The sequence below is a fragment of the Neolamprologus brichardi genome, chromosome 16 (genome assembly GCF_056152115.1).
Source record: "Neolamprologus brichardi isolate AB-2024 chromosome 16, ASM5615211v1, whole genome shotgun sequence".
Taxonomy (NCBI): domain Eukaryota; kingdom Metazoa; phylum Chordata; class Actinopteri; order Cichliformes; family Cichlidae; genus Neolamprologus; species Neolamprologus brichardi.
This window is the reverse complement of record NC_142119.1, coordinates 2,344,117-2,370,362: the sequence shown is the minus strand read 5'-3', so window position 1 is coordinate 2,370,362 and position 26,246 is coordinate 2,344,117. Positions and strand designations below refer to the sequence as shown.

Below are 26,246 nucleotides of genomic sequence, written 5' to 3'. Positions count from 1 at the left end.
AATTAACTTTCTTTAAAATGTTTTGAAAAGCTCAGAAACAATCAAATGACCTTTTCAAATATGTTTATGTTAATATAGTTGTTTTTCTTTCCAAGAAAGTAATATTTGGTGGGGAAAAACTGAGGTTCATTTATGCAATTTTAATGTAACAAACTACTAAATAAAATTAAATAAATGCATCAAAACATGATTGGGCTTAAAATTTGTTATGGATTACGAAAATACTCAAAAACTAGAAACTTCTTAAAATTTTTATGTATTTATTTATTTTGCTTTCAGCCTCTGAAGCTCTCCGTATGTATCACCCAAACTCTTTAGTCATTAAGGTATAACCGATTTTATTTTACAGACTTTTTTTTTGTTAAGTAAAATTGAGTGGAGTTTGTAGAAACACTGTCTTGGTTCCTTTAATAATGTGATTCAGATTGTAGATAAACAGGTGATGGCAGGCACACACTGTCCTCTGGTGACCATATAGAAGGCGTGCAGCAAGAGTGCCAAACTGAAACAGAAGAAGGTAATGCAGAAATGGTGAACCTGTCTCTTAAAAACTGCATGGGCTTCGATGACCAGCAGGGGGAGACTGCTCTGGCTGAAAAAAATAATCCTGCTGTGTAGGGAAGATGGCCCTCAGCTGTCCTGATCCATGACACTTAATGACATTATGATTCAAGTCTGCAGTTTGAGGTCTAATTTAATACAGAATGATGTATTATTTGCAAATTATGCTCCCATTAGAGTTAAAAAGGAGAATAAAACAGGGCATACTTTAGGGCTGTATGCTGGTTTGAAAAGCCAAGAAGACTAAAGAAAACGCTGCATTTCAGGCTTTAACAGGACTTCACTGATTAGTTAGTGCCCTCGCGCCCACTAGTCTTTGGTGTTGCATGAAAGTGTAGTGTAAAGAGTACTTTCGGGTGAGACGCTGATATGTAGTCAACAGTTATAGCCTGAAATACTACTACTAATCATCATTCACTACTTTTAAAATAGTTTAGTCACATTAAAATCACAATAAAAGCTTATTTCAGCTGCACCCTGATTTACAAAAACTGTCAAATTATAAAGACAGAAAGTTCAATAGATGGATGTTCAAAAGAAAACATATGTATGACTAAAGCAGTATGTAAGGGTGGATTGAAATAATATCAAAATAAATGAAAGGAAAATACAATGGAGAAGTCAATAGATAAAATAAAATATGACGAAGTAAACTGCAAAAAATACAATAAAATAATAAATGTCTAAAATATGTTGTTTATTAGTTTATACTTCATTTTGATAGTTTCGCCCTCCATATAAATATCTTTTGTATACCAAATATTAAATTTTATGAGCAGGGAAGCATCGATCTTAATCACACTGATGTCTCAGCAAGTCTCTGGATACCTCAAGGTAAGTTCAGCTGTTACTGCTCTGAGGATGCTTTTGTAACAATAACTGTAATCACATCACTACAGAATAAAAACAAAAACAACAGTCATTTTCATGGTTTTATTCCAACAACAACAGTGCCAAAAAAATTGCACAGTTTGCTCATTTACAGATACCTCAGATAAAAATGTGAGAGATATAAAAACATCAAAGCGACTGATTTTGACACACCGACACAGAAACCTGAGGATTAAATACTCGTCCGCGCCAGAGCCTCTTCAGAAAACGTGAATAAACAAAACAAGACGTTTCCAACTGCCTGATGTATGAGCACGTGTTAGAGGACTAACTAGTTCTGCACAACGAGGACCAGCTTGCAGGAGGTTACAGGTATTAAAGTCACTGTAGGCAGAAGCAAGATAAGTGGAACCACTGAACTGTAAAGCACTTATAGACTGCAGTAAGAACATTTCATATCACCAGGTAAACACTGTTAAACATCACAAGTTTGTACAGAAGATGATTATAAATAAAAACAATCAGCTGTCTCTGATATTGTTTCTTTGGCTGTCACTTAACAGCAAAAAAGAGATCAAGGATGTGTGTCGTTTAAAGGTTTTTGTGTTTGTTCTGGGAAATACGACTAAAACTTTCACCACCAGGGGGCAGCAGTTTACCAGCCTTTTCCTTGGCTGCCACTGTAAATAGGAATGTGCTTTTTATTGATTAAATGCAAGGTTACACTAACTCGCTGCTCCATCTTTTGGTACATACATGAAAGTACAGCCAGGCCACAGTTCAGCTTCACTTCATATCTCTTCAGCACAAAACAGATAAAATCAAAGTTTCTGCAAATGCTGATAACTTTTAACACTTGAATTTACAGTAAGTACCAGTAAAATGGCTGATTTTAAGACTTTAAATTACTGCAACATCTTGAAGCCTCTAGTCTGTTTTTAGGGGTAAAAGCGGCTCGAGTTTTGGCAGCTGCACAAAGGATGTTTCCAGAGATCAATCAGAGTGAGTGTCACCTTGGGAGCCAGAGAAGCAAGCTCATTAAAAAAAAGAAAAGAAAGAAAGATGCAGTGGGATGCAGTAGTCTGGTGAAAACCTCTCTTACTGTGGTTCAGTTCAGCAAGAAGACAAACTGATGTCTGAAACTGAAATTATAACAAATCTTTCTGGACAATGAAAACTGCAACTTGCAAAAGACTTGACCTCTATTTAACTTTTACTAATGTTTCAAACCTCAATGAGCATCTTTAGAGACCTAATGAAAGGATGGGGTGATGTCATTTTCAAAAGTTCATGAACTCGTTACCAACCATCAGCAGGCACAAGCTCCTGTAAGCAGCTACCAGCACTCCAAACATTAAAATAAATGATGCTCAGAAAGCAGGAGAAGCTGGAAGATTACCGAGTGTAATGCAATTAGGAAAACACAGAAAACAGGAAGAGGAGAGGTCAAGCTGCTGACTGGAACCCTGGAAGAAAGTAATCCTGTTAAATATGACAGAAATGTGTCAGTAGCTGGATGAGAAAAAAACAAAAAAAACAACAGCTCATATTTTTAGTTGTTCACACAAATTTGCATGCCTAAAAAAAATCACTTTGAACAGGTAGACATTTAGGATATTATAAACTCTATTCTGGTTTCCTGTATTTTCTATTTGGCCTTTCATACCAAGCATGATGAAACTTTCAAATAAAGAGATAACCCCTGTTCTCTGAAAATACCATCTTAAGACTGCTTAGAACACTCAGTTTCAGACAGTTTTGTTTTTTAAGTTTGCAGCTATGTGACATCATAAAGAGGGTATATCCAAATTTGGGGACATAGAAGAACCACCTACCTGCTTTTTCAAATCTGTTGCTAATGAGGGCCTTAAAGGGAGAGGAGTTAAAACCGGCCCAGTGTAAGATAAAGAAGAATTACTTTGAACTGTAAATCATGCAAAGCTGCTACAGAGGAGTCCAAGAATAAAAAATATGAAGTTGGAAGTTGGAAATAAGAAAAGGTCCACTTTAACTGCTGATTTTGGCTATGATAGGAGACACTGTGGCAGCAATTCTTGCGCCTATTTTATGCAATTTACACAAATTGATTTTTTTTCCTGGAGGCTTCCACAGAGGGATTTGGAGGAATAACTTGTCCTTCTATGCAAAGGTCCTTTTACCTGAACTGAAGCCATGCTGCACATTCATATATGTGACAGATGCTCTACAAAGAGAATGAATCAGTTTGGCACACTGGTTTCAAGTGACAGCATTTCAAAATAGAACAAAATAAAATGAGAAATTTGATTTCCTGCTTTATTTCAATCCAAATGTTTTAACTTTATGTTGAATGTATTGCAAGAGCTTCATCACATTTTTAAAAAACACAAAACCCACCAAATTTGAAATAGCAAAATGTCCCCAGAACAGCAGTTGTCTGTGTGTGGAGTACTCGGTGCGAGAGTGCATGTGGAAGGACGTGATCACAGTGAACACCGATACAAGTCACACGTCTATTTATAGAAAACATAACTCTCATCGCTACTAATTTGTTCTACAAAGTTGTGTTTGCCACCATTTCACAGCGAGGCAGACGATGTGCATCTCAAAGCACTAAAACTATACCAAAAACGCACAAGTGCAGAGAAAAGCTGAACACTTACACTGTATAAACTCAAACACACAGAGACATTCAGTGCAGGTACATTCACATTGGGAACAGCGGTTTCTGCAGAGCGTGTCGACTTCTGACTGTGAGATCAATTGGTCCCTAAATCTTTAGTATTTAGTTACTACAGAGTCCCACATTTTAAATAAAATGTAAAGAAAACAGAGGAGCTTTGCGAGTGGACACAACGGAGTGAAATATGCTTTACATTCAATGTAGGGCTTCAGCCAGCACAAAGCTGCTGAGATCTGAACACAAACTGCTGCTTACACAAGAAAGCAAAAAGGCACAGCAGCAGCAGCAGGACGTAAGACGGAAATAAAATAAGACACTGTTAGTACGGAGGACTGAAGCTGTCAAAATTCATGTACAACAAGGAAATGAATAAAGATCAAATTATAAAGAATAAAAAAGTAAAAAGCTGTACAACTCAATTAATGAAAAAAAGAGCGACATATTTGTCACCGTATTGTTTCCCATAATAGCAATTATATAGTATTTATTTATTTCCATTAAATTTTTTCCTTCCGTTTATCTCCACAAACGTGTTTCTTCATTTCATCTTTATTTAGCTAAAACTGATTTTTTTATTCATAAAAATGATGGCACTGTCATTCAGATAATTTTCCTTTCTGCCTCCAAACGCATAACTTAACTACAAACTAATAACAATGGAAGATTAAATCACAAGTCAAAAATAAAATGAAAACAAACAAACAAAGTTATAAAATATGCCATAAATTAAGTAATACTTACGTTAATTTTTACTTATTAATTTTAGCGCATTTTATATCTTATTTGTTATCATTAGTTTATGAATTTATTATTTCAGCATTTTTGGTCCTTCATAATTTTCCAGAGAGAAAGCCATGACATGAAATACAAAACTGAACTCTCAGAGCTAGCTTCTTATATGCTTGAAGTTGATTTATTTTAGTTACTGAATAAAACATATTCAAGTTAGAGTGACATAGTGACTACAGGCTTAAAGTAGACTCTCTCTGCTTTAATTTAAGGGGCTGAATAAAAGTAATCTCCAAGCTATTGAGAAATTACAGCCAAATGTAGACACATTACCCCATTTCGAACTTGAATATGTTTTGGCCAGCAGCCAAAACAATGTTTGACAACATGTTTCCCTTTTTTCTGTTAAGTAATCTTGGAGCACAACATGCACATATTTATCACACAAAAAACATTTTAACTGATTAAACTGATTTAAGGTCAAACGAGTGTGAGTGAAACTGGCTTAAAAATGTAAATTTGGCAACAAAAATTGAACAAAAAGGCAACAAAAAGTCAGGCCTACATGTTATAACAGCACACACACACACACACACACACACACACACACACACACACACACAAAACTGTTTTCAGCAATGATAACAGTTTCAAGTAATTGTGGCAACAGATTTTTTTCTCTATGACTCTTTCCATTCAAAAGCTTCAACATATCAGATGCTCTCTCTTCTCATTAAAACAAAAGTCTTATTTCCGTCATATTTCTTGTAAAAGGTCTCACTTCATTCATATTTCCAACCCATATCCATTGTATTCTACTTCACACTCTGTACAGCTGCTGAAGGAAGCAACTAGAGCATTAAATTTGTAATAATCCGCAACTGAATATAGTCCCAAATCAATGCACCATTTACATCTGGTTCACACCAACATTAATGATAATAAACTTTTGTGAGCAGTTTTAGAATATTTACATCCTCAGCAGAAAGCTGAAGGGTTTGTTCTGAAACAAAGAAAAATATGGAAGTCAGGAGGTGCCAAGATAAATAACGTGGAGTTGGTTTGATTTTTTTCGCTGACAGTGCAAAAAACAAAACAACTCTATCCTCTCCTTGTTAAATTGTTAAAATCCAAATCTACAAGTTCTTTTATGTTATGTTTTTTCAATGTTTTAAATATGAAATGAAAACAAAAAACTTCAACCAACACTCAAACATAAGATAAATACTAAACCCAACACAACACCAGCAAAAAGCAAATTCAACTTCCAATCCCAGGATTCAAGGCCCGGATATCACAGAGAACGTACACAGAAACAACACACTGCCTTCACCTCAAAACACCAACAACCACACCTGATATAGAATGAACATGTGATTGTATGCCCATAATGAAATATTTATGATTTGTTCCACCTTAAAACGCTAATTTATTTCTGCTTAGCATTCATCTCTCAAATTCCTTGGCATTTTGGTCTAACTTACTTTTAACCCATCAACAGGATTACAGCGAGTTTGGCACATAGAGATTTCTGAACACGTTTTACAGCGATGCCTTTAAAGTGCTCACTTCCTTCTCAAAATTACATGTAATATATATATATTTTTTTAAAAGCAAAAACAAAAAACCCCTAAACAATCTGACACGTGCAGGGATAAATTTGTTCTACAGAGCACTGAAACTGCCAAAATTAAAGCAAAATATAATAATGAATGCCCGGGTGATATGTAGAATAGTTGACTTCTGACCTCGAGTTCGAGCTCACTGAGATTTTGAACTTGTCCTAGATTTTCAGTAGGCGAATCTATGGTATCGGTTTCAGTATCATATGTCGTATTCACAAACTTGGGTGTCCGCATTGCCCGCTTGCCCCGTGGTGTGACAGCAACACCCCATCAGGCGTAAAAGGGTAATGGGGAATTGGAAAAAATAAGATATGGGAAATTAAAATAGAAATTTCTATTTACTTTGTTATAAATTCATGAATGCGTATGTGCATTATATTCGTTTTAGGCATTTAATATAATTTTAATTCAGTTACAGATTTACACATTTATTATTTTAGCAGTTTCGAGCCGCCATATGTTTGAAAATCCGGTGAAAATTCTTTTAGTTTGTTTAGTTTCTTACACTCATCTCATGAGCTCCCCCTGCTGTACCCTTCCCTGAATTGCAGCTAAACTTTTTAAAATCAAATAAACAGGAAGTAGAATGTTTCTTATTGATCAGCTGTAGTAGAGATCATGGAGATTCAGACTTTCTCTGGATAACAAGACGCCCCAAACCTGCACGTGTACACAAGCCTTCCTCAGTGCAACCCTTCATTTTGCAGCCACCGTCAATATTGTGCATCAAATAGGTGAGAACGTAAACACGCCTGCTTTGGATTTCTCTAACAGAATAAATGTAATACTCTGCCTCTGGTTTAGAGGAGGTACTATGACAGTGAGCAGGTAACAGTTAGAGCAGTAAGTCGTTGCTAAGCAGTAGGCAGTGTAAGAGTTTACAGCACAGTGACCACAGTGAACAACGCCACTGTTGACACCAGAAACAACATCATGTTATAACAGTAACACCCTGTCCACAGTCTCTCATATCAGAAGCTTCACTGGTTGTGGAGCTGGCGCTCCCTGAAGGCAGAGCTATAGATATACAGAGTAAGGCAAACATGGTTTCAGGACAATCCAACAGAGCCATATTTGCACCAAATGCTCCGAGGCCATTACAGCCTCTCTTTTTAAAACGCCCTGTGTAATCACCACGGAGCCTTTAGTGCTAACAGTGAGCAGGAAGTTAACCAGGCTATGTATGTCTATGGCTCCGCTCCATAGCAGCCCGGTACAGAAAGTCCTCAACCAGCCTCAGAGAGTCAGGCTGCGACTTAAGAAGAGGCATGTTATGGTGGAGATGGAGACTGAAACCAGCCCGGTGCTGTCAGAGGAGACAGCACAAGGCCAGCGGGATGAGTGACGCCAAAAGGAAGTAGGTGATTCTGTAGAGGTGAAGAGGAGAGAAAGTCACCATGATGATGGCCAAGGGGAGAGGGAGGCAGGAGGTCAGAGGCAGCAGTTTACTGAAAAAGATGAAGAACAAGTTAGTTAGCATGAAGGATCTCACTGGGAATGTGTGTGCTGGGCAGGTGTGCTCCTACCTGTTGCTGAGCTTTAAAGTGTTACAGTTAATAAGCAGCATGTAGACAAAAATTAGAGGCACGATGTATGGCCAGCAAGGGTCGGGATTCAGCTGGGTGGAATACCTGCACAGGTTTAACAAACAGAGAGCGTTAATATGGAACTCCTTATCCTAATGATCACACTCTGTACCTTTGTGTTTATTTAAGCATACGGTTCCCATATTCTTATAAGTCCAGAGGAGTTAACGGTAACATCACTCGAGGTCAAACCTAAAAACCCAAATAACAAGTCCAGACATTTAGGCATTTTATGCAAATAACCAAGTAGGTGCACTCTGTAACATTTTTAATATAATAAATAGTCATTTATGTGAATTTACAGGGAAAATCCAAACGATATGACGGTTTCTGCCCTGAACTCTGCCTCCATGACATCCACACATTTACCCATCAAATGCTTCTCTGTGTGCAAGGAAACTAGTTTAGGGTACAGTAATGGAGCTGCAAGCATAAAATGTGATAAAAAAAAAAAAAAGTGCATAAAATGTGCTACTAATATATATATATATATATATATATATATATATATATATATATATATATATATATATATATATATATAAAGAATAACTTCAGACTTAATTTACTCAAGTGTAATAATAAAAAAATGATTTATGCAGTCCTTTTTATCTCTCGGCCTCTTCCGCACACACTGAGTCATAACAGCTTGCTCACTTGGCTGTCTGCTTGAAGCCAGAGCAGCAGCTGTGTGATCATGGGTGAACTTCAGGTAGACTTCCTTTGTAAATCAGACACTCTACTGGAGACTGCTGTAGTCATTCTGCTACTGCACATGTGCGTTAAAACAAACATACTGCACGGTTAGCATCTATTTATCGACTGTGAGGTTCAGAGAAATTAACGCTGATGTGCAGAGCAGCATCTTCCTCTCACATACCTCAGGTTACGGATCCAGTGGATGAGCGAGGGACCGCTGAGCATGACGGGCAGCGTGAAAAGCGCCGACAGGCAGAGGTGGAGCTGCAGGTCATCCCTCACCTCCTGCAGGGCGCACTCCGACAGCAAGGGGGTGCCGCTGCTTTCTTTAGACCTGCTCAAGCATTCGGGATCGATCGTGCCATTCTCAGCTTCTTTGTGCTTCCGGGGAGCCTGGAAAGACACCAGAGGAGATGAATCAGACAAAGCTCGGTTTATAACAGTTTGGCAATCTGTATTTAAATAAGCAGATGTGGGAATGCCATAAACTGCAGTTCCCCTATTGTCCACTTGAGGCCGTTGCCAGCCAATCACTCACTCAATCACTGCAGCAAAATTAACCCTTTAAAGCCGGTCGGAGCGGACACGCTCCATTTTGCATAACTATTTTTAAATCCCGGTAGCTCTGTAACCACGTGAGCTAGCGCAATAATTTTTTTGCATATGAAACCAGAGGAGTTGTACTTACATCTTATGCCATCAGCTTGTCCTCGGTCACAGTTTCCTTCCACATATAGTTTTGCAAAAAATGCATAAAAAGCACTTGCAGCAACAAAAACATAATATTCCAGAAACAAGCTTTGCCGATCCGATCAGCTGTTTGTAACACTTCCTACGTCCATCAGCGTGAACTATCGCATGTCCGCCATGACCTGCCTAAAACCGGAAGTGACGTCATTTTGCGGAAATGTAGTTTTTCACCATCAGGGGCTCATGAGCCTATACTGGTGTTTTTAAAAGTTATGTTTGACTTTATGACTTTCTGTGTGGTTTCTGGGATGCTTAGGACTCATATTGCACTGCTGGAAATAGTTTATTTTGATGCATATGCTGCTTTTTTGCAAATTTGCATTATAATATTTATTTTCGTTTTTCCTGCAGTATATAGAAATTGGTGTATTTCAAAAATAAAACTATGAAGACACTCAAAATAAATTTCCTGTGGTGGGAAACTATTTTGTGCAACTTTTTTGTATTTACAGTTTTGAGGGATAAGCCTCTTAAATTTCTCTAACTAGAAATATATGTTAAAAAAACAAAAACGATTTTCAATTTTTTTGTAGTTTATTGCACTTTTTCGCAATTTATGTAATTACTATGCACTTAATGCAGACATATTTATAAAATTTGGACTATAATGGTTGTATTGATGTATATCAACTTGAAATGCTCCCAAAAATGGCTCCACAGCATGTAAAAATATAATATAAGCTCTGGCGGGCTTGGTTCTATGGTAGGTCTTAAAGGGTTAAGTACGGTTACAGCCTGGTATGAAAGAAAAATGAAAATCTTACAACATAAATGTTAGTTAAACCTGAACATCTTACCAGATTCAACATGTGTTTCAAATATCTTTCTGTCATCTGCAGCCTCAGAACCTGAGAGCAACAAACAAACACAAACAGCAGCTCAGCTGAAACTTCAAAACAGAGTTTGTTTCCACAGAGGAAGTCCATGCTACACCAATGGCTCCTGCACCACTTAAAAATAAATAATTAATACGATTAATCTTTTTTAAATATCTATTTAAGAACATAAAATATGCACTAGAAAATCTGTTTGCTTTGGTGTTTGGTCAAGACAAAGACGAACTGAATACTTCTGAGAAAGTCTTATGAAAAACCCAAAAGCTTTAAAACCTGATTCACAAAATTGACCTCCCCAGCACTGTTTTTATCTGCTAGTCTTAAACACATAATCAAATTTAAAGTGAATTTATGGTAAATATTAGATATTTTAAGGCTTTTTTCCCTTCATTATAATCTGAATTGCAGGAAGTGTTACCTGCTAAGCAGCTCTGGACAGCAGAATTATAAATTAAATTAAATCAATATTCACCCTATAAAGGTGGAACAGGAACGAGGCAAACATCGACAACGCCCCACAGGAAGTCCCGCCCATAACAGTCAGACACAGCGTGATGAGGAGCTGGGTTCGCGGCCGCAGGGTGCCACAGTCTCTGGAGACAGACGGCCTGCAGATGAAAAGAATTAAAACTCAAGCGAACAAACAGACAATCAGCCACAGGTTCAAATGTTTGAATGAACCTCGGTACCTGTGCAATGGAGCCAAGACCAACGAGATCAGCCGGATAACAAGTCTGAGTAGAGTGCTGCCCCAGTACGCCACAGCTGCCCCAAAAATATACAGCAGAGGGGAGAGGAGGTGAACCCATTCTTCACCTGGGGTCTCCTCTTCATGAAATGCCACATCAGGGAAGGTTGGAGGGAGTGTGTCCACAGAGGGGAGGAAAAGCATGGACCAGACCTCCTGAAAGCAGCTACAGCTGTGGGGGGGACAGAAGGGAAAACCATCCTGAGGGGTTTGACTGTTATATGAAAATTTATCTTAAATTAAAGCAGGAGGCTGAGGCGGTTTTAACCACAGTCAGTTTTTTCTGAGGCCAGAAAAAAAATAACATTCCCACTCAGCTTCATATTAGAACCATTAAGCTTACCTGAGTGCGATGTGCAGAATATACACAGGCAGGTTGACTTTGTGGGGCTGCAGGCCTTTGCCCACCATCTGACTCATGTCTGCAGCTCGCCTTGACTTCAGGATGGAGGACACCTGCCCCCCACAGGCCAGAAGGAGGGTTACAGCTGTGTACACTGGTACCATGTGACCACAGAACCTCAGTATCTGTCAGACAAGATGCCACAGCGTGAATCAAGTTGGTAATTAAAGATGAAAGATTTATTCGAATGCAACGATGCCCCTAATTTCACCGGAATAAATAAAACAAGGCAATTCCTACCTGCCCGAGCACCCTGGGTAACGAAGTTCTTATGGAGACCTAAGTCACAGGGTAAATATTTAACAGTTTGTCACAACAAATGTGAAGAAGACTCGACCTTCTTTCTGGTAGCTGAAAGGCAGTACCTTATACTGGCAGTTGGGGGCAGTGTGGAGCTGCAGGAGTGCACCTGAGGTGTTGTCTGGACGACTTGTGTGGAGCATCCCTGAGATCTCCGTCACTGATGGCACGCTAGCAGACAGATCGCATCACGACAGGTTAAAAGAAACTCATCATAGGTCAAAAATAGTTCTTGTTTTACTGGTACTAATCTAAGTCACGCCCCTCAGTTCATCCTCTGTCTCTAACAAGCAGATGTAAAACCTCCTCTTTAAGTAAACTTTCTTTTGATTGGCTGCCCCTCCCAAACAGAAGGTTGGAACTGCAGGTGGGTCAGGCTTCTGCGCTCTGGCATGACTGCAGTGGGCAATTTGATCTTACTGACATCAGACGGGCCAAAATGTGGAGGGAAAATAAAAGCATTTGGCTCCCCATGGTTACTTAAACATAGTCTCTAAGAATAACTTCAGAAACTCACCTGACCGTGGTTAAAGAGTCCTCTCGAAACCATGGCACCTTTATCCTGTACACGCTCGGCAATCTGTCTGCAGACACACAATCAGTCATCACTATTACATTACAGCATGAGCACATGAGCCTCTCGATCCAACAACACACACTCACCTTTCTGTACTTTGCACTGGCTTGCAACATTAATTCTGAAAGCCTGATAGACCTGGAGACACAGAGGAGTTTTAAATTTAGCTGAAACAGGGAAGCTGATCCTGACTAGAACCTGAGAACACAGTGAAAGCTACCTGGTGAAAGTGTTGCAGCTCGATGGTGTGAAGAAGTCCAGAGGAGTTAACCGTAACATCACTCGAGGTCAAACCTAAAAACCCAAATAACAATTGCTGGAAAAAAAACCTTTAAAAAAAAAAAAGTTTATGAATTGGTTTTACTAGATTACTCACCGAAGGACAGGACATGCGGCACTGCGACAGACAAAGTCTGAGATTCTTCTCTTTGCCACTCACACTCCACCGTGAACTGCAGAGCAGACAGACACACAAACCTTGACAAGCTCTTTTAAAAAAAAAAAAGGGGGGGTTGTTTGTTTGGCTTCTTCCTCTTCTGGCCTCTGTTTTTGGGTAGTCTCAGGCTGATCACAGATCAGGTCAGAATCAGCATGTAACATACAACTGGATCACCTCCATCACTGCTTTTGGTTTAGTTGAGAGAGGTTTGCCCAAGTAGAGCAAGCAGGACGCAGCACACATCAGATCCATTTGCTCACGGTAAATTTACAGCACAATAACATCTGCGGGCTAAATTGGACATCACACAGACTTTACACTATGGAACTAGGAGGTTAAAGCTAGTCTTAGCAGAATTTGTGAACCATTGTAGTTTCACCTCTGTTAGGTTTAAAAGGGTAAAAGGAGTGAAAACAGCTTCAGCTTTTTATATATCAGAAAAAAAACTTTAAATCCACACTGTGGACTTGTGCACATTGACCACAAACACTCATGACTAAACTCAGCTATTCTTAGAAAAGCTGTGTACAAAATCTACAGCCAGAAAAATGATCTGGAGCTTAAAGTTTAAATAAAACAAGCCAACACTGGTCTCCTCATTTCAAATATAAACTATGGAAGTAACAGTATAACAATGGTAAACAGACCAGAACTGCAGGTTAATCTGAAAATACTGAGTCATTGTTTAGTTTGAAGTACCTGCTGTCCATTGAGGTTTGAGGCCGAGACAAACAGATGAGTAAAAGACGACAAGTCACTGAGCCTCAGAGTCAGGACCTGAGGAGGACGACAGACTGTTAGGACAGCTGATGGGACAAAAACTGAACTGAATGGAGTCTCTTTTAGACGATAGTTACCTTGTAGGGAGGCAAAAGCTCAGTTCCCTTAGACAGATCCGCTGCAAACACACTGGAGGAAAAGGGACATAAAAGAAACAGAAATAAATAATTGTGTAACACATCCACAAACTCCATCACATTTTCCACGTTGGAGAAAAATATTAAAGATGCTTATTGAGAATAAAGGTGGTGGGAAAAGCTTGACATTAATGATATTCTTACCATGATGAGCCGTTCTTTTGCAAACAGCCGTACACCCAGCTGGTCATCTCCTGTTGGACAATAAATCAGAATCTCTTTTCACTTGGTTTAAAATTTAAAAAGAAGTTCTTGGTTCTCCTGCACTAAATATGAAGCATTTAGCCTTAACTCTTACACATGTTAATGGTAAATGGTCTGTATTTGTATAGCGCTTTTCTAGTCCCTAAGGACCCCAAAGCGCTTTACACATCCAGTCATCCACACATTCACACACTGGTGATGGCAGCTACATTGTAGCCACAGCCACCCTGGGGCGCACTGACAGAGGCGAGGCTGCCGGATACTGGCGCCACCGGGCCCTCTGACCACCACCAGTAGGCAACAGGTGAAGTGTCTTGCCCAAGGACACAACGACCGAGACTGTCGTAGCCGGGGCTCGAACCGGCAACCTTCCAATTACAAGACGAACTCCCAACTCTTGACCCACGATCGCCCCCATGCTTGGTCATGTTAATATGATCAAGCTCTTACAGCTCAAAAACAAAAGGTTTTTCAACTCACCAGGTTGTTGCTCCGGCAGTAGAAATGGCTGTAGGCTTTCCTGCGACTCGACAGGGCAAACAGGAAGAACTTGGGTTGTCCTTCCTGTACAAACAGAGCAAAAACACTTATGATTACTGTAATCACTTTGTTTGTTTTGCAGGACTACTTAGACTGAGACAGACCTACTATGACCAGGGAGAGAAGGCAGGAAAACTTTTGGCATGGCGCATAAAAACGCTACTGAACGAACAAACAATAAATGAAATTAGAACTGCAGACGAAAACACCACAGATCCTCACAGAATAAATGAACTCTTTGAACTCTACTACTCACAATTATATACCTCAATAGGAGATGCGACTCAAGAATCACTAGAATCCTTCTTTGACTCAATAAACATCCCTTCACTCTCTGAAGAAGCTCGATGCGAATTAGACTCTCAGTTATCTATGAGTGAACTGTCGATTGCAATTGATAAATTAAAAATGGGAAAAACTCCCGGCCCAGATGGAATCCCACTAGACCTTTTCAAAATATTTAAAGACAAATTAGTACGCCCTCTGTACGACATGCTAGTGGAAAGTTATGATTTAAAAGAGCTTCCCCCCTCCTTGCGTAATGCTCTCATAACGGTATTCCCTAAGCCTGGGAAACCACCCACAAAATGTGAATCTTATAGACCAATCTCATTAATAAACTCTGACGCCAAGATAATAAGTAAAGTACTGGCAAACAGACTTGAACGGTACCTTCATCTTCTTGCTGATACTGACCAGAATGGTTTTGTAAAAGGCCGGCAAGCGCAGCATGGTATTCGCAGAGTATTGAATGTACTTTACTCAAATTCAGAACATTCAGACATGGCTCTGCTCTCCTTGGACGCAGAAAAAGCTTTTGATAGGGTCGAACATAACTATCTCTATAAGGTACTGTCTCAATTTGGCTTTGGCAGTTATTTCATGACCTGTGTCAAAATATTATATGATAAACCTATAGCCTCAGTTAGAACTAACAATATCATATCTAGACCATTCTATCTAGGCAGAGGTACACGTCAAGGCTGTCCCCTTTCGCCTCTTCTTTTCGTCCTAGCAATAGAACCATTGGCTATTGCGATAAGGAGCAATCAAAATATCTCTGGCATTAGAACAAATAATATTGAGTCCAAAATTGGATTATTCGCGGATGACATTATCTTAATGCTGTCCAAATTAAAGAGCTCAATTCCCCAGCTACTCAAAACAATTAATCTCTTTGGTAATATCTCCGGTTATAAAATTAATGAATCTAAGTCGGCCATCCTCTTCTTTAAACATTCTGAAAGAATTAAACCACCTATTCAAACAATGTTTCAAGTTGCCAGAGACAGTCTTACCTATCTAGGTATAAAAATCACACCAAAAATTAACGATTTGGTACATGCAAATTACACTCCTACTATCAACTCTGTTGTTGACTTAATCAATAGATGGTCTATGCTGCCAATCTCTTTGATTGGACGTGTAAATATTCTCAAGATGAACGTTCTTCCAAAATTTCTATATCTCTTCCAAGTCATTCCTCTCAGCCCTCCAGATGACTTCTTCACAAAGGCAAAAACAATATTCATTAAATTCATTTGGAATAACAGACGAGCCAGACTGCGCCTTTCGCTACTATATCTCCCGTATGACAGGGGAGGTCTGTGTGTTCCAAACCTCAAATGGTACTACTGGGCTGCCCAGCTTTCTGCGGCCTCATGCTGGTTTTCAACAACAACCTTACCCTGGGTAAATCTAGAAAGGACAAGCACTACCCCCTTACCGCTCAGCACTTACCTGTACTCCGCAAAGTATAAAGATCTGATGAAAGATACACCAAACCTCTTTGTTAAAAATACCATCCGTGTCTGGTTCGACGCACTCAAGTTTAAAAATGAAACGCCAGCACTATCCCAATTCTCACCTATCTGGGGCAATAGGGCCTTTAAACCCGGCTGGAAAGATTTGGGCTTTAAAATGTGGGCCGTCAGAGGCCTGTCCAAAGTTGCAGACCTATTTGACAAGGACACCCTACTATGTTTTAATGGCTTGACAGAGAAATTTGGCATTCCAACTAAACACTTTTTCAAATTTCTTCAAATCAGAAGCTTCATTTCAAAAACTCAAAAATCCCTAACATTGCCCACTCTTAACTCATTAGAGGACATAGCAATAAACCATCAGCTGAAGAAGGGTTTAATATCCCGTTTTTACAGCAACCTCAGAGACGGCTCTCAAACATCCTCAGAAAAAGAAAGACTTGCATGGTGTCAAGACTTAGAGTGTAGAATAACTACAGAGGAATGGCAAAAAGCCTGCTTGAAAGCCCAAACACAATCTATAAACACCCAATTTAAACTAATTCAGTATAAATGGTTAATGAGAACATATATCACCCCAACATTATTAAACAAATTTGACCCCAAAACCCCAGACATATGTGTTAAATGTGGGGAAAAAGGCACACTGATGCATTGCCTATGGGAATGCTCAAAAATCCAAAAGTTTTGGAAAGAAGTTTTAGATGTAATTGCGCATATTACAAGTGTCAAGCTGAAATTGTGTCCTAAACTATGCATCCTAGGAATTTTCCCCGCTGAAATCCAGCTGAGTAAGGTTAACCAAAAAACCACAATCTTCTGCCTGTTACAGGCGAAATATAGCATAGCCAAATCATGGAGATCCATTAGTAGACCACACCTGAGAACTTGGTTATCGACACTGTCAAAATCCCTTGCTTTGGAGAAACTTACGTCTATGATAAAGGGTAAACATGCTTCCTTTAAAAAAATGTGGGGAAATTTTTTGTTATTTTTGGAAAGTGAGAAGACGATCGATAGTGAATAGAAATGACTATATCCATTCAACCTGTATAGGAGAAGTAGTGTTGCAGCTGTTAAAGAGAACCTGGGGGGGCCTGCGAGTGCTTGACTGCTCAATAGGACAGGAGAAGAGAAGTGAAATTAAATGGACTGGAACTGAAGAGGACACAGTTTATCACTGCAACCGTTAGTTCAGATGCCTGTCTAACTAATTTGACACCCTTGGACTAAACTTCAGCCTGAAGCCCTGGAATAATGCACTTAAACCTATGTCTCACTATGTTATACTTGTTTTATATTTTTCTGGAGCACTATCTGTTAACCCTTGTTTTGTTTTTTTTTGTTTTTTTTGTTGTTTTTTTTTTTTACTTTTTTTTTACTTTTTTTGGGGGGGGGGGGTTTGTTTTGTTTTGTTTTATTTTATTTATCTATATGCATGTGTGTATGTATGTATATGTGTATATGTATGTATGTATGTATGTGTATGTGTATATATATATATATATATATGTATGTGTGTGTATGTATGTGTATATGTATGTGTATATGTGTATGTATATATATGTATATATATATATTTTTTTTTTTCCTGTAATAATATCTGAATAATCTACATGGGAGAGTATGTATAACTATATCTATGTGTTCCCCTAACACTATTCATATATAATGTACATACATTACTATTATACACTCAAATTTTTTTGTTTAAATTTTCTTATTAATTTTCTCCTTTATTTTATTTGAACTCTCTCTTCCTGTTGGTTAAAATGTTGTTGGGAAAAGCAATAAATAAATCTTAGAGAAAAAAAAACTTTGTTTGTTTTGTCAGATTATTTAGTCAAATAATCCTGTTTTGTAGCCTTGACCAGATGTGAAGTGCGACATGTGGGTTTAACTGAGACATCGTTTATGGGACGCTACGCGCTCACACGGTCGATACTCTTCAAGCACAGTGTAGTCACACCGCAAAGCACAGCCTGATTCATTATCTTATTTTCATTTATTTTTAATGAGACGATAATTGACACAATAAACATTGTGTTATATTCAATAAGACTAAAGTAGCGCTTGTAATCTCGAACAATGAATCAGGAACATGTTTACTGAGGTCACAAGTAATTTTATAATTTCTATACAATCAGAATTCTTTTTGAAACAGGAGGCTCCGCCCCCTCATGGCCTTCCAGATGGTTTCATTTTAACCGAGTAGATACATTTTATAGATTAAAAATAACTTTCTTTTACAACTTGTATCAGCTACTGGCAGATAATCCATTCAATTATTAATCATCATTACAGATGGGTGAGGCTCTGTTGTACCTTTGGTGTGCTGTAAGCCAGACGAAGTGTGTTAACTTCACTCCATGCATCAGGAAGATCTGGAAAAGAAAACAAACAACAGGACACCGATCTTAGTGATTCGTCATTAGTGCACAGTGAGGTACAGTGAAACTATTACACTGCCATGAACCATAAAAGAAGAGATGGAGACCTGAGATGGAGACTGGTGTCTCTTGAATTTCTCCAGGCAACCTCACGGGGTGTTTAATGAAATGATGGTTCAGCACAGCTAACTTCTTCTCAGAGTTTTCTGTGAACTGTTAAGAATAAACTGATTAAGTTAGGTTGTCAGATTTATTCATTTGCTTTAAATATTCCCATCTCCCAACTCTCTCTGATGGAGGTTTGTCTTTCATGTCTCCTCAGAAGGAAAACACACGTTGTTGTTGTTCACACCTGACTGGTTTCAGGATCGATGAGATCAAAGAACGCCCTGACAGTGGCAAGAACAAGCTCCTTGCACCTGAAACACAAAGACACACAAACATAAATAATTTTAGTAATATTTAAATATGGCTCCAAAAAAGGCAAAAGTCCTTTACCAGACAATGGACAGATGATCAGTAGACACCCACGTCCTGGGAACTGCAGTCACCTTGGTAAAAACAAGACAAAAAACTTAAAATGCAAAAGTACATTTTAAAAAACAGCAGTTGGAGTCAAAAACAACACAAAATGAGAACTTTTGCTTCAAATAGTCCCAAAGTGAGAACAATACCAAAAGGAACCAGAGAAAAAGGACTGAATTGAACTTTATTCAGGAGCAAATCGTACCACCAGTGACAGCTTGTTCGGGTCTCCCGGAGGACACGGCAGGGAAGTGAGGCCGGAGCGGACCTGGTAGTCACGATAACCACCCCCGACAGACAAAACTGTGACATTCCTGAGCTTGTTTGCCTGGTTAACCCACTTCTGTCTGACTGCAGAGTAGAAATCTGCACAAACAGAAACCAAGCAGAGAAAAAAAATGTAGAAATCTGTTTATGCTACATAAAGGAGTCGAACTGAGCAGGTTTGACCAACTCTTACCCAGCAGGTACGGGTCCAGGGCCAGCACTGGAGCCAGGTGAGGGGAGGCCTGGGTGATGATGAGGCTGACCAGGTTAGTGTTGAAACGAGGCAAAGTGAACAGTGCCCGGGCCACCACTCCTCCCATGGAGTGACCGACGAGCACAACGCTCTGAGGTGGGGTCTTCAGGTGCTGGAGAGATAAAAACCCGTGAAATTTTCAAGTCTTCTGGCGTGTGTCGAGTTCAACTTAGTTTCCCTTCACTTTAAATTTGACATTAGGTGAAGACCGGTTATAATCTCTCTCTCTCCGTCACTTGGAGTAACCCAGTCTGATATTCAAGCCCTAACCTTGTACAGCCTCAGGATGGCTTTGATGCTCTCGTGCAGGAAATGCGTCTGCCTGAGCAAACTGCCGCCGTAAAGCGCCACCAGCTCCTCGTTGAAGTCCACAGTGAACACGTTGAAGTGGAGATCTCCCTCCATGGTTTCAGCCTTCCTCAAAGCGACTGAGCCCAGAGATCGAGCTTCAACAACAGAAGAACACAGATGGTGTTAAATCAGTGTGGATTAAACTGAATGATGTGGTGCAGCTGTGGGGTCAGTACTACTTAGCTATCCAGCGTCATCTGATCAGATAAATCTCTGCAAGAGTTATTTATAATTGTATTTTTTCAGACTTTGGATTATTGATAAAAGTGATCATGGAAGCCAGAAAATGGAAGCAGGAGAAGAAATGTTGAGGAATACTTCATGCAGGGCAGCAAAAAACCACCAGTAGTAACAGCAAAATCTGTTTGTATTCACAGGAATAAAAGCGGGGGCGTTCCCCTCCTACACACAGCTGGTGGAAAGAACGGATAGCCACAATCATCTCAGAGAGGAGTTGCATCAACAAGAGTTATTAGTTGGAGAGAATATTGAAGTCACCAGAAGATTCCAGGTCAGAATTTCCCAAGAATTAAAAATCTAATATACAATAAATTATATTATAAAATGCAGTGCACATTTATTCTTAAACCATTAAAAAGTATATTCACCTATTAACTGCATTTTATTTATTGGCTTAGCATTGCAGGTTTGAGCAAATTCTACTCAGCAGGAGTAAACAGCTCATGTGCTGAGGACTGTTTCCACTCACAGGTTTATTTCTATTATTTTGGACTGATTAAACTACAGTGAGTGAGTTCATGATACTGAGAGAAGTACAGCAGTGAGGCTCAGTGATGCATTTAAAATGCCATAACGACACGGCAAAAAACCCAGACCAAACTGTGAAAACATGTGCTTGAACCAGTTTTTCATGATGAATAGATTAGAAAAACACACTGAGGTATCCTGATCGATGTGATAATGCAAAAAGCTTTGAGCATCTACTTAAAGTTAAAAAACTGAATGCTTGTGGTCCAAATGATGAGTTTTTATTCAAAACCAGGGATGTATATGGTATACCCCAACACTTCAAACCAGCTTCAAGACCCATAAACCTAATTAAGAAAGTAAATAAGTTAGTACTAACATGACTTAGCAACTTGGGGGTTAAGTAACACAAGTTATTGTTGACCAACTTAATTTAGTGCTTACTCTAAACGATGACACATAATCACCCCATGATTCCCAACACTTTGCCTTTTTCTGTCTTCAATTAAATGTCAGTTTCTACATCACATAAATTTTGTGGACTATATGAATCCAGTCCTCGAGTGAAGGCAAGTCCTTCACCAACTGTTTTTTTAGAGCTTTCTTACAAGAAAATGTTCAGAGATTTGTTTTCAAATCCATCCATCACTGAATTCTTTTTTTCTTCATAAATATATTTGCTCATTTTATACGACTACAAAAATAAAATAAAAACCAAACAAGCCACAACATCCAGTTCAATTCAGTTTTATTTATATGGCATCAAATCACAAAAGCAGTTGCCTCAAGATGGTTTATATTGGAAGATAAAGACGCCACTAAAATGAATGAGTGAAACACCCAACGTCAAAGAAACCCCTTTGAGCAAGCAAATGGCGACAGTGGGAAAGAAAAACTGCCTTTTAACAGGAAAAAACACTCCAGCAGGCTCAAGCAGGTGCCGCTGTCTGACAATCCATATTCACAACAGTATGGAAACAGATCGTACAGCTGTGGTCTGAAACTGTTTTTATGCTATTTCACCTTTATAAAACCTCCCACCATTTTTCTATTCAGGTTAAATTTATGCTTTTAAAAAGTTTCAAGCGATGCTCCTCTTAGTGAGTTGGAGGCTGTGAGGTACTCTTGATGACAACTGGCTGAGCAGAGAGAGACTGTCACACATCATACCAACTTTTGGTTTTGCAGTTTTTTCTCGTGTGTCAGAGTATAAATAGACCACGCGATTCCCTAGTCTCTTAACAAGGAATGTCATTTGTTGAACAAGAAAACAGCCCTCAACAGCGCAAAACACAACACTAACTTTGGACATTTTACGTCCCTTGTATCACAAAGGCAGAAATTTCTGTTTGTGAAGAAAACTTCAGTTTGTTTTTTCAGCCAGTAATGACTCAACAAAAAGCTTGATGTCCTCCGTTTCTCCTTTGTCTTTGCTGTAGCACAAAACTTAACTTCTCAGTTTTTTCCCCCACTCCTTCATGATAATTTAAATGTAAGCACTGGACCATTATGTAACGCGGTCGATTGTGAGGTGGTGTAAAGATGAATGAATCGGCCGGGTTATTGCATGCTGTCAACTGGTCTGTAGTGTATAATTTGTCAATATCTGACAAGTACGCCAACCACAGGAACAACAGCAGCCAGAGGAGCAGGGAACATGCAGCTGATTGACCTGGAACTTATACAGGGTTCATTCCCGCCACAATAAAGGGACTGGCGGAAGTGGGGTCAGAAGTTACCGTGGTTACAATTATCAACTTTGCACTCTTACCTTGTTTATAACTTCCGGCATTTCCAGGCAGGAAAAGCACAGGGGCGCCGGTGAGTTTGAGCGCTCGGGTCTCCTGGGCGTAGACACCCTCTCCGTACAGGTAGAGCCCGTAGGCCGGGTACAGTCTGGCCACACGGCGAGGCAGCGCCACACGCTGAAACCACACGGAGAGCGGTTAGGAGGCAAAAACTCACACAGCTCATTAGCCTGCAGTCACAGTTACATCACAAAGAGCTTCCTATAAAGCAACTACAGCTGAGCCTACATGTAATCTACAGCTGATTTACTCCAAGCACCTACGCAAACATTGAGCATGAGTACAGCTGATCCTTAATGTTTAAAAGTGACAAATATACTATAACACTAGCTTTTTGTATTGAGCATTAAGGCAATAATTCTGTTGGGGAGGTGGGGTGTTTGAAATGAACTGAAGTATGGACAGTAAGGAGCTAAAATTTTATGTAAGTCCTATTAAAAAACAATTTTTTCCCTAGAAATTTTTAACAGGAAATTCTGGGATTGTCAGGTACAAGTCATTTGGGGAGCTGCAGTATGACAGAGTGCTAACTCTCATTTTAGTTTGACACTCTGATGAAATGCCCAACATTCATAAGAAATAAATATGTTTACTTGGTTTTTACGGAGGGCCCAAAGTGTCAAAATTAAAAGTCCTCAAATGACTAAGAAAAACAAAAACAAAACAACTTACTGACTGCTTCTTTATTCATTTACCTATGAATTTACGCCATTGTCTATTTAAAATTTGACATGTTTTTAAAGTGTAGCATGATTTAAAAACAATTTATGGTCATCGATCATTTTCTTAAACCTGTTTATTTCCTTTTCAAATGAAATGTACTTATTGTACCAAAATAGTGACCCCCTAACCTAAAAACTAACCTGTTTATTGGGACAATAGAGGCACTTTAATTTTATAAGACAAAGACTTCTGATCCAAGCTGTGAAAATATTATAATAACCAAATTTTTAGGGACAAAGAAATATTAGATTGAATGCCCGTCTAAAGAAATTGAGGTTTATGGATGTGACATTAAACCAAAGGTGATGAGACTGTGCGCCTGAGTGCAGTTTATTTTATGGCCATGTGTGACATCAATTTGAGGGCTTTGTGTCTAAATGAGACGTTTCTAAATGTCTTAGTTATCAAAGGGGGGATTTTATTGAAAGTAAATGGATACATTTTATATTAACTGACTTATAAACGGTGTTAATACTTGGTAACAATGTCTCATTAACTTTGTAATTCTGGAAGTGAAGTGAATTTCGGCTGTTTTGTTATCTTTTTACATTTCTTCATGAATTTCTGTTTCATGAAACAAACGAGGGCGATGTCCTTCAAAGTGTCATCTCTTCACCTGCCGTTTGATCGACACTCGGCTCACGACTGAAATGGCCTCCTCGAGTCAGGGGATTAGCGAGCTGAAAATAAAGCTGTCAGTCAGGACCATTTACTTTGATGTTTTAAATAAAGTAACCGTACATGTGATGTCTCATGCTGGGATATTGTAGCAGTTATTTTCAGACATACACACACCTGCTGACCTTTCAAAATAAGAGCAAAGAGACTATCTAAAATAAAACACCTTACAGACAGTTTTAAAATAAGATCATTTTTCAAAAGAAGTTAATAATATATCTGGGAAGCATATGTGAGATTATGTCAAACCCACGTGGCAAAAGCACTGAGCCAACACAAAAATACTACAAGGTGCAGTTCCTCTAATGTCCACTAGATGCTCTAACTGTGTCCCCATTGACTCTAGTGTTAAATTGTCCACCTTTAAATCAGAAATAAAGATGTTTACAGCTTGTCAATAGATAATTTCTTCCTTTAACAACTGTACTGGGTGAAATTTTTTTAACTCAACTGTTCTTATTTTTTGAAGCCTTAACATTAAGGGCATGGCCAGTTTTCCTGGTCGGTGTGCCAATATAGACAGCTGTAGCTGACAGATGGCTGGTGGGCCTCACTTCTGCTAATTTTAGTGACTTAACTGCACCTCTACACCAGGTTTTGCTGCTGGGACAAGTGGTGTAGCTTTGGCGTCTATTTTATTAGTCCTAGTTAGCAGGTATCTGGATCTGTGCATTACACCTGTGTAGTTTATGACTTGCTAGTTCATATACTGGCTTGGACGGGACTCTTGTTTCTGTCTTTCAAGTATTTGAATTGTTAATCCTTTAACACAAAAAATTAAACTGAAAGGTAAATAAGGTTTTGTTTATTTTTAATTTAAAATTAAATAAATAAAGAAGCCAGTTAACATAGAAATATCTGTTTAGTTTAAATTTTGGTAGTCTTGGACCTCCATACATTTCCGCCCTGTATATCTCGGAACTCTGTTCCCAATACTCAGTCTATTGTGCACATTAAGCAGATCTACATAAAGTGGGACTCTGAATCCTTGTTCTCGCTAACAGAACACACACTCCTGAACTGTGTGAACTCAGGCTGATGCCCACATGGCGCATGGCCTCCAGCTGTGCCCCACTTCTGGACAGATGAACCCATTAGTGCGCATATAGAGGAGAGGAAGGCGACCACTTCAGCTACTTTCACGAGGCTTGGACCTGTGTGCATTTAACCCACGTCCGATATCGTGCAAAGCTGATTTGCAGGTGACCTGCTGAGAGGGGCATCAGCAGTTAATTCAAGCTGTATTAATAATAATCCGACTAACCTAAACCCAAACCTCAGCAAACAAACACTCACACACCTGTCAGGGAGGACATAGGTGTACTGAAAGAGCGACCACACACACTGATAGGGTAGCCACGAACCTGACATTACTTTCTCCCTCAGTTAACGCTAGCAGCCTTCAGAAACTAGCTTAGAACACACCTGGCAGTCATAAACCAACATTCATTCGCGCTAATAAAAATAAGAAGCCACTTAGCGACACACAACCAGCCTCTGCCTTAAACAGCACACCGAATATACCTAACTGATGGCTGATATGCGGGTCTTTGGAATGCTCTGAGATAATTAGCTGAGTACTCACCCGATACTCCGGGTATTCAAACATATAGGTCATACTGCATCTGTTCTCCTCGAAGCCTGTCAGCAACTCTCGCAGGCCGACCGCCAGCAGCCCCGCGGCCAAACCGTAAAAAGCCACCGCGGCGAGCTTCATGCTTCCACCGTGAGAGTGGCTTTTAAATTTCACTGCTGTCTGAGCTACACGATTCCATTTTCCTTCGGTTCGTTCCCCGCCAGGCTGTCAGACACCGGCTGAAGCTCACAACAGGAACCACACGCCGCACACCCAGAGAGTGGCAACTCGGCCGGCCAATGGGTGTAAAGCTCTAAATGAAATGGACCAATGAGAGAGCAGATAGGGAGTCACACGTTTCACGCGAGAAATAGCTACGCTATGCTTAGCAGCTTTTGATAAGTTTTTTCTTATTATTTTCAAATTTTATCATCTTGTGTGTTATTAACAGTATTACCTTTATTTATATGTATATATTTTTCAAGCAATTAAACATTAGTCAATCTGTGACAATTTCAAAGCTAAAATAATTAATTAAAGTGCAAATTATACAGTATTCATGGCAGCTGCCAACTGGAAAAAATTTAAAGAGAAATATCAAAACCATGCCCTTTTCCCCCTTGAAAATCTGATTGTATAATCCCAAGACAAAAAAAACCCAAAACTTTTTCTTTAATTAAAGATTAATAAAATAAAGTTTTGAGACTCATGAGAGTCATTTTGAGACAATAAATCTGCCTCAAAATGAATCTCACATTCATATCTTCTTAAAGTGATTAATCCAAAGTAAAATTCAA

At 39.2% G+C, this 26,246-nt stretch overlaps 1 protein-coding gene across 1 annotated transcript; it reads right to left on the bottom strand.

The window, feature by feature from the left end:
• Positions 1–4,945: 4,945 nt before the first annotated feature.
• Positions 4,946–25,707, bottom strand: pgap1 (post-GPI attachment to proteins inositol deacylase 1). Its single transcript, XM_087853172.1, has 26 exons — positions 25,459–25,707; positions 22,436–22,589; positions 19,876–20,051; positions 19,546–19,717; positions 19,291–19,451; positions 19,059–19,111; positions 18,913–18,979; positions 18,668–18,773; positions 18,496–18,554; positions 14,348–14,431; positions 13,808–13,857; positions 13,604–13,655; positions 13,446–13,523; positions 12,684–12,759; positions 12,528–12,601; positions 12,394–12,445; positions 12,248–12,314; positions 11,796–11,901; positions 11,671–11,709; positions 11,371–11,555; positions 10,969–11,199; positions 10,752–10,887; positions 10,241–10,291; positions 8,875–9,086; positions 7,935–8,039; positions 4,946–7,856 (listed from the first exon to the last, which is right to left on the bottom strand). Exons 1-26 carry the CDS (start codon positions 25,588–25,590, stop codon positions 7,718–7,720), a joined length of 2,817 nt encoding a protein of 938 aa, XP_087709298.1. The 5' UTR covers positions 25,591–25,707; the 3' UTR covers positions 4,946–7,717.
• Between the last annotated feature and the right edge of the window lie 539 nt (positions 25,708–26,246).

Coding starts and splice junctions, on each gene's coding strand:
- pgap1 (XM_087853172.1), bottom strand. CDS start 25,590: ATGAAGCTCGCCGCGGTGGCTTTTTACGGTTTGGCCGCGGGGCTGCTG. Junction 19,112..19,290: donor CGAACAAGCTGTCACTGGTG/GTACGATTTGCT, acceptor GTTTTTACCAAG/GTGACTGCAGTTCCCAGGAC. Junction 8,040..8,874: donor CACTGGATCCGTAACCTGAG/GTATGTGAGAGG, acceptor AAACCTGTGCAG/GTATTCCACCCAGCTGAATC.